Below are 17,409 nucleotides of genomic sequence, written 5' to 3' on the forward strand. Positions count from 1 at the left end.
CCAACACGTAGTGGACTGATCACCACTGCGGACCCACCACCCGGAGAGTGTACCAGGATTAAAGGGTCGAAACACTTGTTGATGGGTGGATCCTGGCTGATGATGTTGGTGACTGATGCAGTGACACCACTGTATTACACACATTTCTATGTCAGAAAAGATCTGATGGCTTCTAGGAAAGACTGGATGGCAACCGAGAATAGAACGGTGACGCTGGAAAGACAGATGACCACCAGGAATAGACTGGGACGGGACATAATGGGTTGGCACCCAAGAATGTCGCCTTCGTGAGAGGGCAACCCACATACAACAGCTACAGACTCACTAATAGAAGAATACCCCCAGAGTCTTACGAGAGAAGGGGAGGATGAAAGACTCAACCGGACGGATAAACCAATGACGACACGGCTAGTACAAACGACACTGACTGGAACACCGGCAGAAGTTAGATGTAAGTGCGGGAAAATCTGTAAGAACCTCAGGGGTCTACGGATTCACCAGGCAAGATCGGCATGTGGTCAAAAGGCATCCCAGAAGCAGCGCACAAGTTTAATCCTTGGTGAGACGCAGGAGGACACTAGTCAGGAGGCTACCCACAGAACTAGAGACCTCTCTGCAGATGAGATGCCATCTGACAGCACACAGATTCCTGATGAATCCCAGATTGATCATCTCCTTGAGTTACTTCAAACCCAAGATGACTCTGAACCAGTAAAAGAAGTACCGCATAAGACCCCACCAGCAACACCAGAGGAGGAAAAGAGACCAAGAATAGAGTGGCCAAAGACTTCGAATAAAAAGGCATGGACAGACTTTGATCACGAGCTAGATCTTATCCTGGAAGCAACTCTACAAGGGGCAGTTGAGAGAAAACTAGTGGCCATGACAAGCCTAATTTACACGGTTGGCAAAGAACGATATGGAGTCTATGTACCCAAACATTCCAAACCGTCAAGTCAACCCAACAGGAGAGAGAGGCAGATACAGGCCATTAGACAAGAGCTTAAGAAACTGAGAAAGGCATATAGAAACGCCAAAGACGAGGAGAAACTTGGATTGCAAGAGCTACGAGACTTGCAGAGAAAGCAACTGAGGGAACTCAGAAAAGCAGAGACAGCAAGAAAGAACAGACGAAAGAGAGCACAACAAAAGACTTCATTTATAGCCAACCCATACAAGTTCTCCAAAAAGTTGCTAGACAAGGAGAAATCAGGCATCCTCAACAGCTCAATGGAGGAGATACAGACCCACCTGAGGGATACACACTCTGACACCAGAAGAGATGACCCTTTGGGCCCATGTGCACACATCATGCCTGAACCAGCTCCAACTATAGCACTTGACAGTAAAGAACCCACCCTGGCTGAGGTGAAAGATGTAGTGAAGAAAGCTAGAGCTGGCTCTGCCCCAGGACCTAATGGAATACCATATAAGGTCTACAAGATGTGCCCAAGACTGCTTCGTCGCCTTTGGCGCCTAATTAAGGTGGTATGGAGAAAAGGACAGGTACCCGAGTGCTGGCAGAAAGCAGAAAGCCTATTTGTCCCTAAGGAAACAAACTCGCACAACATTAGCCAGTTCAGGACAATATCACTTTTAAATGTGGAAGGCAATTTCTTCTTTGCTGTTCTCGCTAGAAGACTGACCACATACCTTACTGCTAACAAATATGTGGATACTTCAATCCAAAAAGGAGGTGTGCCTGGATTTTCTGGTTGTGTAGAGCACACAAGCGCTTTAAGCCAGCTGATACGTGAAGCGAAAGTGAACCAACAGGATTTGACAGTAGTATGGCTAGACCTAGCCAATGCATACGGCTCCATACCACACCAGCTAATACGAAGAGCGCTGGATCACTATCACATACCAGCACATGTACAGAAGATTGTCCTAGGGTACCTAGACAACATTCAGCTGCGCTTCTCAGTGAGAGAGAAGATAACAGAGTGGCAGAGGCTTGAGAAGGGAATCATTACTGGCTGCACCGTTTCCGTTGTCCTATTTGTCATGGGCATGAACCTCATCCTGAATGCTGCCAAGAAGGAAACCCGTGGACCAAAAACTGCGTCAGGGATCTACCTACCAAGCAACAGGAGCTTCATGGATGACTTGACTATAACAACCCAGACACATGTGCAGGCTAGATGGGTCCTCTTAGCTCTTGAGAGTACAACATCTTGGGCAAGAATGAAATTCAAGCCAAAGAAATCCAGAAGCCTTATCATCAAGAAAGGCCAGTCAACCAAGAAGTTCAACCTCCAGGTACAGGGAGAAGACATACCATCTATCATGGATAGTCCAATCAAGTGACTGGGCAAGTGGTATGATGCAAGCCTCAACGATACAAATAATGTAAAGCGCATCAAAGGCCAGCTAAATGAAGGGTTGAAACAAATAGACAGGTCTTGGCTACCAGGAAAATTCAAGGCATGGTTGTTTCAACACGGACTACTACCTCGCCTGATGTGGCCCCTTATGTTGTATGAGTTAGCAACATCAACAGTGGAGGGCCTAGAAAGAACCATAAGCAGGCATCTTCGAAGATGGTTAGGGGTACCACCAAGCTTTACAAACATAGGTCTTTATTGAAGATCCAACCATTTACAACTCCCGCTCTCATCATTAGTGGAGGAGTTCAAGGCATCAAAGGCACGGCTGGTGGTAACTCTGAAAGAATCCCGAGATGATAAGATCAGGAAAGCTGGCATAGAGACAAGAACAGGGAGAAAGTGGTCAGCCAGCCAGGCAGTGACCCAGGCAGAAAGTAGACTTAGGCAGAAAGACATTGTTGGAACAACCACTAGCGGGCGCCAAGGTCTTGGAATCTCAACATGTCCTAGATGGAGCCAAGCAGCCAGTGGGGAAAAAAGGAAAATGGTAGTAGATGAAGTGCGGAAGATGGAAGAAGAAGAGAGAAGATCTAGAGCAGTAGCCATGGGCTCACAGGGAGCATGGACAAAATGGGACACCACACCAAGGAAGATGACATGGGGCCAGATCTGGAAGTATGAGCCTTTGCGAATCAGCTTCTTACTGCGGTCGGTATATGATCTGCTACCCTCACCAGCTAACCTACACAGATGGGGAATGCAAGACAGCCCATCATGTCAACTGTGTAACAGAACTGGAAGCATGGAGCACATACTATCGGCATGCAGCACAGCACTCACGCAAGGCAGATATAGATGGCGCCATGACCAAGTGCTTCGAGATATGGCAGACATTCTTGAAAGACAGCGAATGAAGAAGAGAAAACAGCCACAGCCAAAAACCATCCACTTTGTCAAGGAAGGCCAGTCAGCACCTAAAGGCAAAAGAACAACATCTTCAGTACTTGACGAAGCTGACAATTGGAACATGGCTGTTGACCTACAGAAAAAGCTTGTCTTTCCGGAGGTAGTACAAACCAATCTCAGACCCGACATTGTCATCTGGTCCAAGACTGCAAAGCACCTGGTGATGATTGAATTGACAATCCCATGGGAAACAAGGTGTGAAGAAGCCTACGAGAGGAAGAAAACCAAGTACTCTGATCTCATGGACCAATGCAGACAACAAGGATGGAGAACCTGGCTGTTCCCTGTTGAAATAGGAGCAAGGGGTTTCCCAGCCAATTCACTATGGAAGATGTTGGGCGCCATGGGACTCAAGGGCCATGAGAGAAGGACTGCTGTGGGCAGACTAGAAAAATCAGCTGAAAGGGCATCCAGTTGGCTATGGTCTCGAAGAGATGAGAGGAGCTGGAAGCCAGTCACCAACACGTAGTGGACTGATCACCACTGCGGACCCACCACCCGGAGAGTGTACCAGGATTAAAGGGTCGAAACACTTGTTGATGGGTGGATCCTGGCTGATGATGTTGGTGACTGATGCAGTGACACCACTGTATTACACACAAATAGCGACGGGTGTTTCATTTCATTTAAATTTAATGATCAAATGTACCAAAGTATTTCTATTGGACCTGTTATGTGCTTTTTAGCAACCACTCAATATTGACACTGAATGAAGAAGACTACAAATGGAATTGCACTCAGAATCATTACCAAATAAAGCTTTTAATCGTTCTTATTGACATATAGTATTAATTTACGACTGCAATAGCCTTGCAAAAAAACTGTTTTGAGATTCATCGCCTCTTCAAATAAAGACCAAAACGTTGGTCATGATTGCACGAAGTCTTTAGAATTACGAATAATTGAAACGGTATTGAATTATATCTTTTGCATTCACGGGTCATATTTATCCGCACTATGTATGCGATCTAATCTTTCATCTCCGTTGCTTTTCATTGCTTTTAATTGCTTGCAATACTCAAGATTCCATCCCTAAAGGTATAATAATAATAATAATCTCTATATTTTCCGAAGGTTACTCATTAAGACAACACATTGTTACAAAGTCATGCAAACAGTTTAACAATGGCAATGTTATTTTCAATGAGGCCTTCAAACAACTATGGTATGTATAATGCATTTCTACATTATAATGCAAACATGTACACTTTGACGGACATAAGAGTACTGTAACAGTGTAATAGAAGTGTCATGAAAAGCAAGTATATTATATGACTTCTCTTATATTATTAATTTCTCTCCCAATATTGAAATGGTCTCGAGGAACAAATATTTATTAACAGAAAGTATTTAAGAATATAAATGTATTGTTGATTACAGTTTCCCATATGCACACACTCTAACGCACGCACGAACACACAAGCGCGCACGCACAACAGGTATGGCATATTGACCGGTCAATTGAGTATTGACCGGGCCGGCGGTCAATACCCGGTTGAAACCGGTCAATACTGGTCATTAATTGAAAATTGTAGCATTTAAACATGACAAAGGAAGAATTTAAGCTATTCTATATTAAATCAACCATTATTCTGTAATTGATAAACTTTCTTTGAGTCGTCTATTGTAAAAAAAAGCTTTAAAGCTGTAAAAAAATACTTCTTTATTATTTATGGAAACGGTCTCAAATACAAAAGAACTAAGGCAATATCTTTATCTCAGTGTATCACATCTGTTACTGAAGTATTATTACTATTGTAGTTGCCAAAGTATTTCACTTATCTATTGATAAATCTATTTGATAAGCTGATGTACAAACAGAACTCTTGTGGTTTCTAGGGTTATAAATGATTGGCCCCTAAGCCTTAATTGGTAATAAAATGCATGCACTGGTATGTCTCTGATAGTGACAATGAAGCAAATCTGCCCTTAGGCTATTTCATTTCACTCAAACAAAATGAGATAACTTGCTATTAATGTTATTAATTTAATAGTTACTTCTAACTTGTCTCCTTTTTATATTAAGAGGGTTTTCTTATTTTAAAGTTCAATTGGTCTTCAAATGAATAAGCAATCAAAGTTCTTGATTTTGGCAACAAATAATGTTTACCAATTGTGGGTACTCTAGACTCTTCTTTTCAATTATTTCTTTCTTTAAATAATTATTTCTTATTACGTTTTTTTATATATATCATTGGTAAAATAAAATATTTTTTCACTATTTTGTTAAAGAAATCCAGGCAAGAATACATGACAAGTAAGGGTTGTGTCAAAGGTGCCATTTAAGGCCCTATTATCAGTTTTGGGTGCCCTAACCTGTATAGGTTTGAAGACTGTGAAAGACTGTGGAGACAGTGGTGCATGAGGAACAACTAATACACAGTACTTTACAGATTCTTGTTGAATCAAGCACAGAATTATCTGAGCATTCATAATTCGTTAGAATTGAAAAAAAATTCAATCGACCAGCAAAATCCAATTGACCAACTTGACTCATTTGCAAAATTTTGAGAGATTGGCCTACAAATTGCATGAACAGGTATAAAATAGTGGGTTTTAGTAGCTTAAGACATTATTGGCAACATGTCTGTTTAATTTATATTTTCAATATTGTTTAATTAAGCATGGAATATTAATCAAAATTGGGGGTAAAGTTCAATCGACCAGTATTGCCAGTAATGACCACTTTGGGAGTATTGACCGGGGCGGTTTTTACCGGTAAAAACCGCCGGTTTAATCCGGGGGCGGTCGATTGGTGCCAACCCTGACGCACACACCTATACATACACACACTTATACAATTACGATATCTTAATTAACACGACCAATAACAATAACACAAAGTTAACAAAAACAGCCGAGTACATTATTGTACAAATTCAGAGTTTAAAAACGTGGAATACATTATTCTTGAAATAGTTTACGATTGATAGAAGTGGCTGATAAAAACAAATATTATAATTACAGAAAACAATATTCATGCCCAGTGTTGTTCACAATAGGATATGAAATTACACAACTGTTATGAAGAATAGCCTGAATAAAACACGGTGCATGCCTCAACTAAAAAAAAAATCAAAAACTAATTAACAAGATATCACGCAACAAAACATTTAAACCTTAATATACTCCGGGTACAGAAAATATACTTACACGTACCCAGCCAATTTAGACTTTAACCGAGTTTTATTCCCGCCCAAAATCCGATGACGTAAAACGCGCTACGGAAAACAAAACAAAATTCTCTTTGAACAAAGCCTGCCTCATCATGCTTTTTTAAGTGAGAGTTGCGATAATATAGCGGCAATTTTACAGAATATTGACATAAATATAAACATACTTAATTTGAAAATAATTCGCCGACAACGGCCAATTTCGCGTAAACATTTCCGGGTTACTTTCAGTATATTTTTCGTTCCAGAGATACATTTAAGTTTATTTAAGAGTACCCGGGGTACATTTAAGTAGTACCCGAGCCGACAATAACCAATCGAGCATCAGTAAGTTACCCTTAACATAGGTAACCAAATACCACAAGTGGCACCAATTATAATGATAAAAGCCAATTTAATTTGAAAAAAGTCTTACATGAATAAGGTGTTGTCATGATTAATAAGAATAATCATGACCACATTTATCTGTTACTTATTTTCGATAGTTTTTTATCCTCTTCTTTATTTACACTGTTTTTTTTTCATTCCATTCCAATGTGTGACACGCGTTCAGACTATTGTCAAAATGTTATTATGTTAACTAGTCCCGCACTCTGGATCAGCAGACGATTTATTGCTTAAATCTCATGGTGGATTTTGGAGATAGTTGATGTATCATGATTGCTAGTCCCTTTAGATGAAATAAAATCTTGTTAGTCCTAAAGCGGCCCTTTAAGGTGCATACCAACCTGCAATGTAGATAGCGCAGTTTACGCTAAATAGGCTGTGGGTGACGCGGACCATAATTAAAACCCCGGACCGAAACTAGATCAGCCCGAAAGGCAGCCGTAGGGATTTCAGTGTGCACTAGGTCGCTTCCTCGGGATAACTCTTGTTTGTCCGAAAGCGACCCTTTAAAGTGCCTACCCATTCGAGATGTAAATAGAGCATACTACGCGAAGTAGGCTTATGTGAAGAAGAGACATCTTCAAACCCCGGGTCGAAACCAGATCAACCCGACAGGCAGCCGACGGGAGTTCGGCGTGCACTATGTCGCTTCCGGGTGATAACTCATTTAAGTCCGAAAGCGGCCCTAAACCTCGTAATTTAAATAGCGACTATTACGCTAAATAGGCTGTATGTGACGCACACCATAATTAAAACCTCGGATCGAAACTAGGTCATCCCGACAGGCAGCCGACATAAGTTCAGCGTGCACTATGGCGCTTCCAGGGAATAACTTGTTTGTCCAAACACTGACCTTAAAGCTGTATACCCACTCGCAATGTAAATAGCGCATAATATGCTTAATAGGCTGTAGGTGACGCCGGACTCATTAAACCCCCGGCGGCAACTACATTGGCCCGACATGCAGCCGTCGAGAGTTCAGCGTGCTATAGGTCGTTTCCGGTGAATAACTCTTTCTTGTCCGAAAGCGGCCCTTAAAGGTTCATATTCGCTCGCCATCTCAATAGCTCCTTATACGCTAAATAGGCTGTATGTGTCGCCGACCCTATTTAAATCCCCGGGTCAAAACTAGGTTAGCCCGACAGGCAGCCGACGCCAGTTCAGCGTGCACTATGTCGCTTTCCAGGGATAACTCTTGTTTGTCCGAAAGCGGCTCTTATACACTGTCGCCATGTACATAGCGCCTAACCCGCAAAATAGGCTGTTTGTGACCCCGACCTTAATTAAAACCCGGGCCGAAAATAGATCAGCCCGACATGCAGCCGAAGTGAGTTCAGCGTGCACTAGGTAGCTTCCGGTGGGATAACTCTTGTTTGTCCGAAAGCAGCCCTTAAAGGTGCATACCAACTCGCCATGTAAATAGCGCCCCATGAGCTAAATACGACGTTGTATACGTTGTTGGTTTTATACGACGCCAACCCTTATTAAAACCCCGGGCCGAAACTGGATCAGCCCGACAGGAAGCCGACGGGAGTTTAGCGGGCACTAGGTCACCTCCAGGAGATTACTCTTGTTTGTCCGAAAGCGGCCCGTAAAGGTGCATACCCACTCGCCATGTAAATAACGTCTTATAGGCTAAAAAGCCTGTATGTGACGCCGACTCTTATAAAACCCAGGTTAAAAACTGGATCAGCCCGACAGGCAGCCGACGTGAGTTCAGCATGCACTAGGTCACTTCCGGGGTATTACTCATGTTTGTCCGAAAAAAGGCCCTTAAAGGTTCATGACAACTCGTCATGAAAGTAGCGCATAATACGCTAAATATGCAGTTAGTGACGACGACCCTAATAAGACCACGGACCAAAACATGGTCTGCTAAACAGGCAGCCGACCGAAGTTTAGCTTACATTAGGTCGCTTCAGGGGAATAAGTCTTTTTTGTCCGAAAGGGGCCCTTAAAGGTGCATACCCTCTCGCCATGTAAAAAGAGCATAACAAATACGCTAAAAGGCTGCAGATAAGGCTGTCCCAAATTAAAATCCCGGGCCGAAACTAGATCAGCCCGACAGGCAGCCGACGGGAGTTTAGCGAGCACTAGGTCGCTTTCGGGGAATAACTCTTGTTTGTCCGAGCGGGGCTATTATAGGTGCATACCCACTCACCATGTAAATAGCGCCTAATTCACTAATTAGGCTAAACGTGACGCAAACCCTAACTGAAACCTCGGGCTGCAACTAGATCAGCCCCATAGACAGCCGACGGGAGTTCAGCGTGCACAAGGTCGCTTCCGGGGGATAACTCCTGTTTGTCCAAAAGGAACCATTATAGGTATATACCCACTTGCCAAGTAACTAGAGCATAATACATACGCTGAACTGGCCGCAGGTGACGCCTATTTTAAACCCCGGGCCGAAACTAGATCAGCCCGATAGAAAGCCAACTTGAGTTCAGCGTGCACTAGGTCGTTTCCGGTTAATAAATCTTATTTGAACGAAAGGGGCCCTTAAAGATGCATACAAGCTCGCCATGTAAATAGAGCATAATACATACGCTTAATAGGCTGGAGATGGCGCCGACCCTAATTTAAACCCCGGGCCGAAACTAGATCAGCCCGACAGAAAGCCGACAGGAGTTCAGCGTGCAATAGGTCGCTTCCGGGGAATAACTCTTTTTTTCCGAAAGGGGCAGTGATTTTTTTACCTGCGATTCCTGCGTCCAGGACTCACAAAAACCTCTGGGGATGCAAAGTTTCAAATTATTTGAGTCCCAAAAATGCATTGATATTCCACAAAAAATAATATTGTTTAATATTTGGACTCATTCTTTCAATTCGGGGACTCATAGTTTGCAAGTTAGCGAGTCCCAGGACTCAGATGAGAATATTTGTAAAAATATCACTGAAGGGGCCCTTAAAAATGCATACACACTCGCCATGTAAATAGTGCATAATACGCTAAATAGGCTGTACGTGACGCCTACCATAATTGAAACCCCGGGCCGAAGCTAGATCAGTCCGACAGGCAACCGACGGGAGTTCAACGTGCACTATGTCGCTTCCGGGGGAAAACTCTTGTTTGTCCGAAAGGGGCTCTTAAAGGTGCATACCCACTCGCCATGTAAATAATGCATAATACGCGAGGCTGTAGGTGACGCCGACCCTAATAAAAATCAAGGGCCAAAACTAGATCAGCCCGACATGCAGCTGACGGGAGTTCAGCTTGCACTAGGTCGCTTGCGGGTGATAACTCTTATTTGTCCGAATGCGACCCTTAAAGTTCCATACCCACTCGCCATGTAAATAGTTCATAATGCGCTATTTTGGCTTAAGGTGACTTCGACCCTAATTTAAACACAGGGCCGAAACTAGATCAGCCCGACAGGCAGCTAACGGGAGTTCAGTGTGCACAAGGTCGCTTCCGGGGGATAACTCCTGTTTGTCCGAAAGGGGCCCTAAAATGTGCAAACCCACTCGCAATGTAAATAGAGCATAATTATTACGCTTAATAGGCTGTAGATGACGCCGACCCTTATTAAAACCCCGGGCCAAAACTAGATCAGCCCGACAGGCAGCCATCAAGAGTAAAGCTTGCACTAGGTCGCTTCCGGGGGATAACAGCCGAAACTAGATCAGACCGACTTTCAGCCGTCGGGAGTTCAGCGTGCGATAGGTCGGATCCGAGGTATACCTCTTTTTTTCCGAAAGCTGCCGTTATAGGTGCATATCCACTCACAATGTAAATATCTCATTATACACATTATAAGCTGTATGTGGCGCCGACCCTAATTAAAACCTCGGGCCGCAATAAGTTTATCTCGATAGGCAGCCGACGTGAGTTCAGCGTGCACTAGTTCGCTTCCGTGGGAAAACTCTTGTTTGTCCGCAATGGGGCTCTTAAATGAGCATGCCCACTCTTAATATAAATAGCGCATAATACGCTTAAAAGTCTATATGTGACATCGACCCTTATGAAAACCCCGGGCCGAAATTAGATCAGTCCGAAAGGCAGCCGACGGGAGGTCAGCTTTAACAAGGTCGCTTCCGGTGTATAACTCTTGGTGGTTTTAAAGGGGCTCTTAAAGGTGCATACAGACTCGTTGTGGAAATGGCTTGTTAATAGCCTGCTAAACAGGCTGTATATTTTATCCTATTTAAATTTTGCTAAAAATGCAAAATAGGTTGAGCATTTAGTATGATGCTATTTAGCCTGAAAAGGCTTACTCTTATATATGTTTCAACCTATTTAATAAACTTTCGAAAAAGGCATATTAAGGCGAATAGGCTTCTTATGAGGCTAAATAATTATGTTTCAACCTATTTAATTCACTCGCTAGGTAGACTGAATAGGCTGCTCAATAGGTCTAAAGCGAATAATAGGATGTTTGCCTCCACCTATTTTATAAGAGTTCTTTAAAGCTAAATAGACTGGATAGGTTTTCTAAATAGCCTAAATATGAGGTATGTTTCAACCTATTTCATATAATTGTTAAATAGACTATATAAGCAGAAAGGCTGCTTAATAGGCTTAAGAGGCTAAAAAGGATGTATGTTTAAATACATGTACTTAACTTGCAATATTGGCTTTATAGGCGGAACATACTGCTAAATATGCTAATAAGAACGTATTTTTCAGCATATGTACCAAACTTGCTAAATAGGCTAAATAGGCTAAACAGGCTGCTTAATGTGCTAAATATGCTTAGTATGATGTATTTTCCAACCTATGTACTGAACTTGTTAAATAGGCTATATAGGCTGAAAACGCCTGTAAATTGGCTATATAGACTAAATAGGATGCATGTTTCAACGTATGTTCTAGACTTGTTAAATAGGCAAATAGGCTGAAAATGGTGTTAAATAGGCTAAAAAGGCTAAATCGGATTCATGTTTCAACCTATGTACTAAACTTGTAGGCTAAAAAGGCTAAATAGGCTGAATAGGGTGCCAAATAAGCTAAAAAGGCTCATTAAGATGCATGTGTCCACCTTTGTACTTAACTTGCTAACTAGGCTAAATATGCTGAAAATGGCACTAAATAGGCTAAATAGGATGCATGTTCGAACCTACCGGTATGTACTTAACTTGTTAAATAGGCTAAATAGGCTGAAAAGGATCCTAAATATCAGCCGAAACTAGATCAGACCGACTTTCAGCCGTCGAGAGTTCAGCGTGCAATAGGTCGGATCCGGGTATACCTCTTTTTTTCCGAAAGCTGCCGTTATAGGTGCATATCCACTCACAATGTAAATATCTCATTATACACATTATAAGCTGTATGTGACGCCGACCCTAATTAAAACCTCGGGACGCAATTAGTTTATCCCGATAGGCAGCCGACGTGAGTTCAGCGTGCACTAGTTCGCTTCCGTGGGAAAACTCTTGTTTGTCCGCAATGGGGCTCTTAAATGAGCATGCCCACTCTTAATATAAATAGCGCATAATACGCTTAAAAGTCTATATGTGACATCGACCCTTATGAAAACCCCGGGCCGAAATTAGATCAGTCCGAAAGGCAGCCGACGGGAGGTCAGCTTTAACAAGGTCGCTTCCGGTGTATAACTCTTGGTGGTTTTAAAGGGGCTCTTAAAGGTGCATACAAACTCGTTGTGGAAATTGCTTGTTAATAGCCTGTTAAACAGGCTGTATATTTTATCCTATTTAAATTTTGCTAAAAACGCAAAATAGGTTGAGCATTTAGTATGATGCTATTTAGCCTGAAAAGGCTTACTCTTATATATGTTTCAACCTATTTAATAAACTTTCGAAAAAGGCGTATTAAGGCGAATATGCTTCTAATAAGGCTAAATAATTATGTTTCAACCTATTTAATTCACTCGCTAGGTAGACTGAATAGGCTGCTCAATAGGCCTAAAGCGAATAATAGGATGTTTGCCTCCACCTATTTTATAAGAGTTCTTTAAAGCTAAATAGACTGGATAGGTTTTCTAAATAGCCTAAATATGAGGTATGTTTCAACCTATTTCATATAATTGTTAAATAGACTATATAAGCAGAAAGGCTGCTTAATAGGCTTAAGAGGCTAAAAAGGATGTATGTTTAAATACATGTACTTAACTTGCAATATTGGCTTAATAGGCGGAACATACTGCTAAATATGCTAATAAGAACGTAATTTTCAGTATATGTACCAAACTTGCTAAATAGGCTAAATAGGCTGAAAAGGCTGCTTTATGTGCTTAATATGCTTAGTATGATGTATTTTCCAACCTATGTACTGAACTTGTTAAATAGGCTATATAGGCTGAAAACGCCTCTAAATAGGCTATATAGACTAAATAGGATGCATGTTTTAACCTATGTACTAGACTTGTTAGATAGGCAAATAGGCTGAAAATGGTGTTAAATAGGCTAAAAAGGCTAAATAGGATTCATGTTCCAACCTATGAACTAAACTTGTAGGCCAAAAAGGCAAAATAGGCTGAATAAGGTGCCAAATAAGCTAAATAGGCTCATTATGATGCATGTGTATACCTTTGTACTTAACTTGCTAAATAGGCTAAATATACTGAAAAGGGCACAAAATAGGCTAAATAGGATGCATGTTCGAACCTACCGGTATGTACTTAACTTGTTAAATAGGCTAAATAGGCTGAAAAGGATGCCAAATCGGCTAAATAGGCTCAATATGGTGCATGTGCCAACCTTTTTTTGCACTTTACTTGCTAAATAGTCTATATATGCTGAAAAGGGTACGAAATAGGCTAAATAGGATGCCTGTGTCAAGCTATGCACTAGTTTTGTTAAAAAGGCTAAATAGGCAGAAAATGGTGCTAAATAGGCTAAACAGGCTAAATAGGATGCATGTTTTAATCCTATGTAATAGACTTGTAAAAGGGCTAAATAGGAAGAAAAGGCTGCTAAATATGCTAAAAAGCCTAATAGGATGCATTTGTCAATTTATGTACTAAACTTTTTAAATAGGCTAAATAGTCTGAAAAGGGTGCTAAATACAATAGATAGGCTAAATAGGATGCATGTGTCAACCTATGTACTAAACTTGTTAAATATGCTAAATAGGCAGAAAAGGGTGCTCAATAGGCTAAATATGATGCATGTGTCATCCTATGTACTTAACTTGTTAAATAGGCTAAAAAGGCTGAAAAGGGTGTTAAATAGGCTATGTAGGCTACATAGAATGCATGGTTCAACCCATGTTCAAAACTTGTTAAATAGGCTAAATAGGCTGGAGAGGGTGTTAAATAGGACAGATAGGCTAAATATGATGCATGTGTCAACCTATTTACTTAACTTGTTAAATAGGCTATATATGCTGAAAATGGTTTCTTAATAAACTAAATAGGCTTAATAGAATGTATGTGTGAACCTATGTACTAAACTTGCTAAAAAGGATTAATTGGCTAAATAGGGTGCCAAATAGGCTAAATATTCTAAATAGGATGCATGTGTCAACCTATGTACTTAACTTGTTTAATAGGCTAAAAAGGCTGAAAAGGGTACTAATTTGGCTAAATAGGATGCATGTGTCAACATATGTACATGTACTAGACTTGTTAACTAGGCTAAATAGGCTGAAAAGGGTCCTAAATAAGCTAAATAGGATGCATGTTTCAACCCATGTACTGAACTTGCTAAATATGCTGAAGAAGGTGCTAAATAGGCTAAATAGGATAAATGTGTCAACCTATGTACTTAACTTGTTAAATAGGCTTAATAGGCTGAACAGGGTGCTAAATAGGCTAAATAGGCTTAATATGATGTATGTTATAACATATGTACTAACCTTGCTAAATAGGCTAAATAGGGTGCATGTGTCAACGTATGTACTTAACTTGTTAAAATTAGTCCAAATAGGCTGAAAAGGGTGTTAAATAGGCTAAGTAGGCTAAATAGGATGAACGTTTTAACCTATGAACTAAACTTGATAAATAGGCTAAATAGGCTTACTTCACACACGTTCCAGCCCGATAGGCAGTCGACGGCTGGTCAGCGTGCACTAGGTCGCTTCCGGGGGATAACTCTTGTTCGTCCGAAAGGGATCCTTAAAGGGGCATGCCAACTCAGAGGCAAAATGTCGCGTAATACGCTAAATAGGCTGCACCTGACTCCGATCCTAATTAAAAGTCCCGGCCGAAACTAGTTCAGCCCGATAGGCAGTCGACGGCTGGTCAGCGTGCACGAGGTCGCTTCCGGGGGCTTGTTCGTCCGAAAGGAGCCCTTAAAGGGGCATGCCCACTCACAGGCAAAATGTCGCGTAATACGCTAAATAGGCTGCACCTGACTCCGATCCTAATTAAAAGTCCAGGCCGAAACTAGTTCAGCCCGATAGGCAGTCGACGGCTGGTCAGCGTGCACTAGGTCGCTTCCGGGGGATAACTCTTGTTTGTCCGAAAGGGGCCCTTAAAGGGGCATGCCCGTTTACAGGGAAATGACGCATACGAGAAATAGCTAAATAGGCTGCATGCACGGGGCCGACCCTAATTAAAGTCTCGGCCGAAACTAGTTCAGCCCGATAGGCCGTCGACGGCTGGTCAGCGTGCACTACGTCGCTTCCAGGGGATAAATAGGCTAAATAGTATGTGTATGTCTACGTATGTACTAAACTTGCTTAATAGGCTTAAAAGGCTGTTAAATAGGCTAAATAGGCTAAATAGGATGTATGGTTTGACCTATGTACTAAAATGTCTAAATAGGCTGAAGAGGCTGTTAAATAGGCTAAATAGGCTAAATAGGATGTATATTTCAACCTATTTACTAAATAGGCTAAATGGGCTAAATAGGCTAACTTCACACACGTATCGTGACATACAAATACTGTCAGACCCAGCGGGAAAAACTGTACTGTCAAAAAAATACTGTCGCCCGCTACCTTAGCAATCACGTGCCACCAGCGGGAATAAAATTACTGTCCAAAAAATACTGTCGCCCGCTACCTAAGCAATCACATGCGAAATGGTAAAAATTATACTGTTCAATTCGCGCATGCGCAGTACGCAGTTTTGCATTTCCGTTGTATTTGGAAAATTAAAATATCGATTGCAGCTGAAACTGTGCTGAAGAAAAGATTAATGCCATTATTTAAGCTTTGACAGGAGTCATTAAAAAAAGTCAATTTAGTATAAACGACACGCTTACCTCAATGACAAAATTTAATCCAATGCTAATAAAAATAACGTTACAACGATAAACACTTCCAGTGTCAGTTCTTAAGGTGTTATGTATGACAAACACACATCCGATATATACGTTTTGGATTCGTTCGATGCTTTAAACAAATATTTTACTGTTAAAAAACCACCACGTCCATATTATTTTCCCTAAATGTTTCGTCACCGAAATGACGTCACACGAGTACTTCATATATTGCGTAATCAAGTGATGAAAAAAAGATACGGAAAGCTGGTTCGGTGATATATTTTTAAAGAAATAATTGACGACTAATCAAATTGATGGGATAAATCGATTACTAGGTCGGTTCCGAATAAAGCGAAGTCCATTTTGCTCTGCCCGAAAATCTGAAACACTCAACCATTAATATAATGGTTGTTATTTGTTGAAATTAAATACAACTATTGAATATTAAAATTGTTCATGGTTCATAAAAATTGTTTATGTTTGGATAATTTGTTCGGTATAATAAAATTAATATTACATGTCTGACAGGGTGACAGTAAATTTGTCAACTTTCGGAAAAATGATGTCAACATTGGCTTCGCCTCGGTTGACAGCATTTCCTCAAGTTGACACATTTTCTGTCACCCTGTCAGACATGTTTTATTTATATATTATTACCTGATGCTTTATATAAGTGATAAATAATTATTTTTTGCTATTTCCTCGTCGAAAAAGAAATGTTGCAATGTTTTAAACTGTTACTGCTGGTGAATATTTCGAACTGTTGACCGGTCCATAGTTTGAATTATTATACCTCACTTTTATTCACAATGCTAAACTGAGTAAACTCCCGTAGGCCATCGTGACATACAAATACTGTCAGACCCAGCGGGAAAAACTGCACTGTCCAAAAAATACTGTCGCCCGCTACCTTAGCAATCATGTGCCACCAGCGGGAAAAAATGTACTGTCCTAAAAATATACTGTCGACCGCTACCATCGCAATCACGTGCGGAACGGTAAAAGTTATACTGTCCCATTCGCGCATGCGCATTACGCAGTTTTGCATTTCCGTTGTATTTGGAAAATTAAAATATCGATTGCAGCTGAAATTGTGCTGAAGAAAAGATTAATGCCATTATTTAAGCTATGACAGGAGTCATTAAACAGTCAATTTAGTATAAACGACACGCTTACCTCTATTTTAAATTTAATCCAATGCTAATAACAATAAAATTACAGCGATAAACACTTCAAGTGTCTGTTCTTAAGGTGTTATATATGCATGACAAACACACAATTCGATGTATACGTTTTGGATTCGTTCGATGCTTTAAACAAATATTTTACTGTTAAAAAACCACCACGTCGATATTATTTTCCCAAAATGTTTCGTCACCGAAATGTTGTCACACGAGTACTTCATATATTGCGTAATCAAGTGATGAAAATAAGATACGGAA

The 17,409-nt window shown here is 41.0% G+C and overlaps 2 protein-coding genes across 3 annotated transcripts in view; one reads left to right on the forward strand and one right to left on the reverse strand.

The window, feature by feature from the left end:
* LOC127864285 (uncharacterized) overlaps positions 1-17,409 on the reverse strand; it is a 502,833-nt gene that overhangs the window by 277,596 nt on the left and 207,828 nt on the right. The gene's annotated exons all lie outside the window — the stretch shown is intronic.
* On the forward strand, positions 397-3,765 carry LOC127865146 (uncharacterized). The gene is made up of 2 exons (XM_052405039.1): positions 397-2,296; positions 2,627-3,765. The coding sequence occupies exons 1-2, from the start codon at positions 397-399 to the stop codon at positions 3,763-3,765; spliced, it is 3,039 nt and encodes a 1,012-aa protein (XP_052260999.1).

This window comes from Dreissena polymorpha, chromosome 1 (genome assembly GCF_020536995.1).
Source record: "Dreissena polymorpha isolate Duluth1 chromosome 1, UMN_Dpol_1.0, whole genome shotgun sequence".
NCBI lineage: Eukaryota > Metazoa > Mollusca > Bivalvia > Myida > Dreissenidae > Dreissena > Dreissena polymorpha.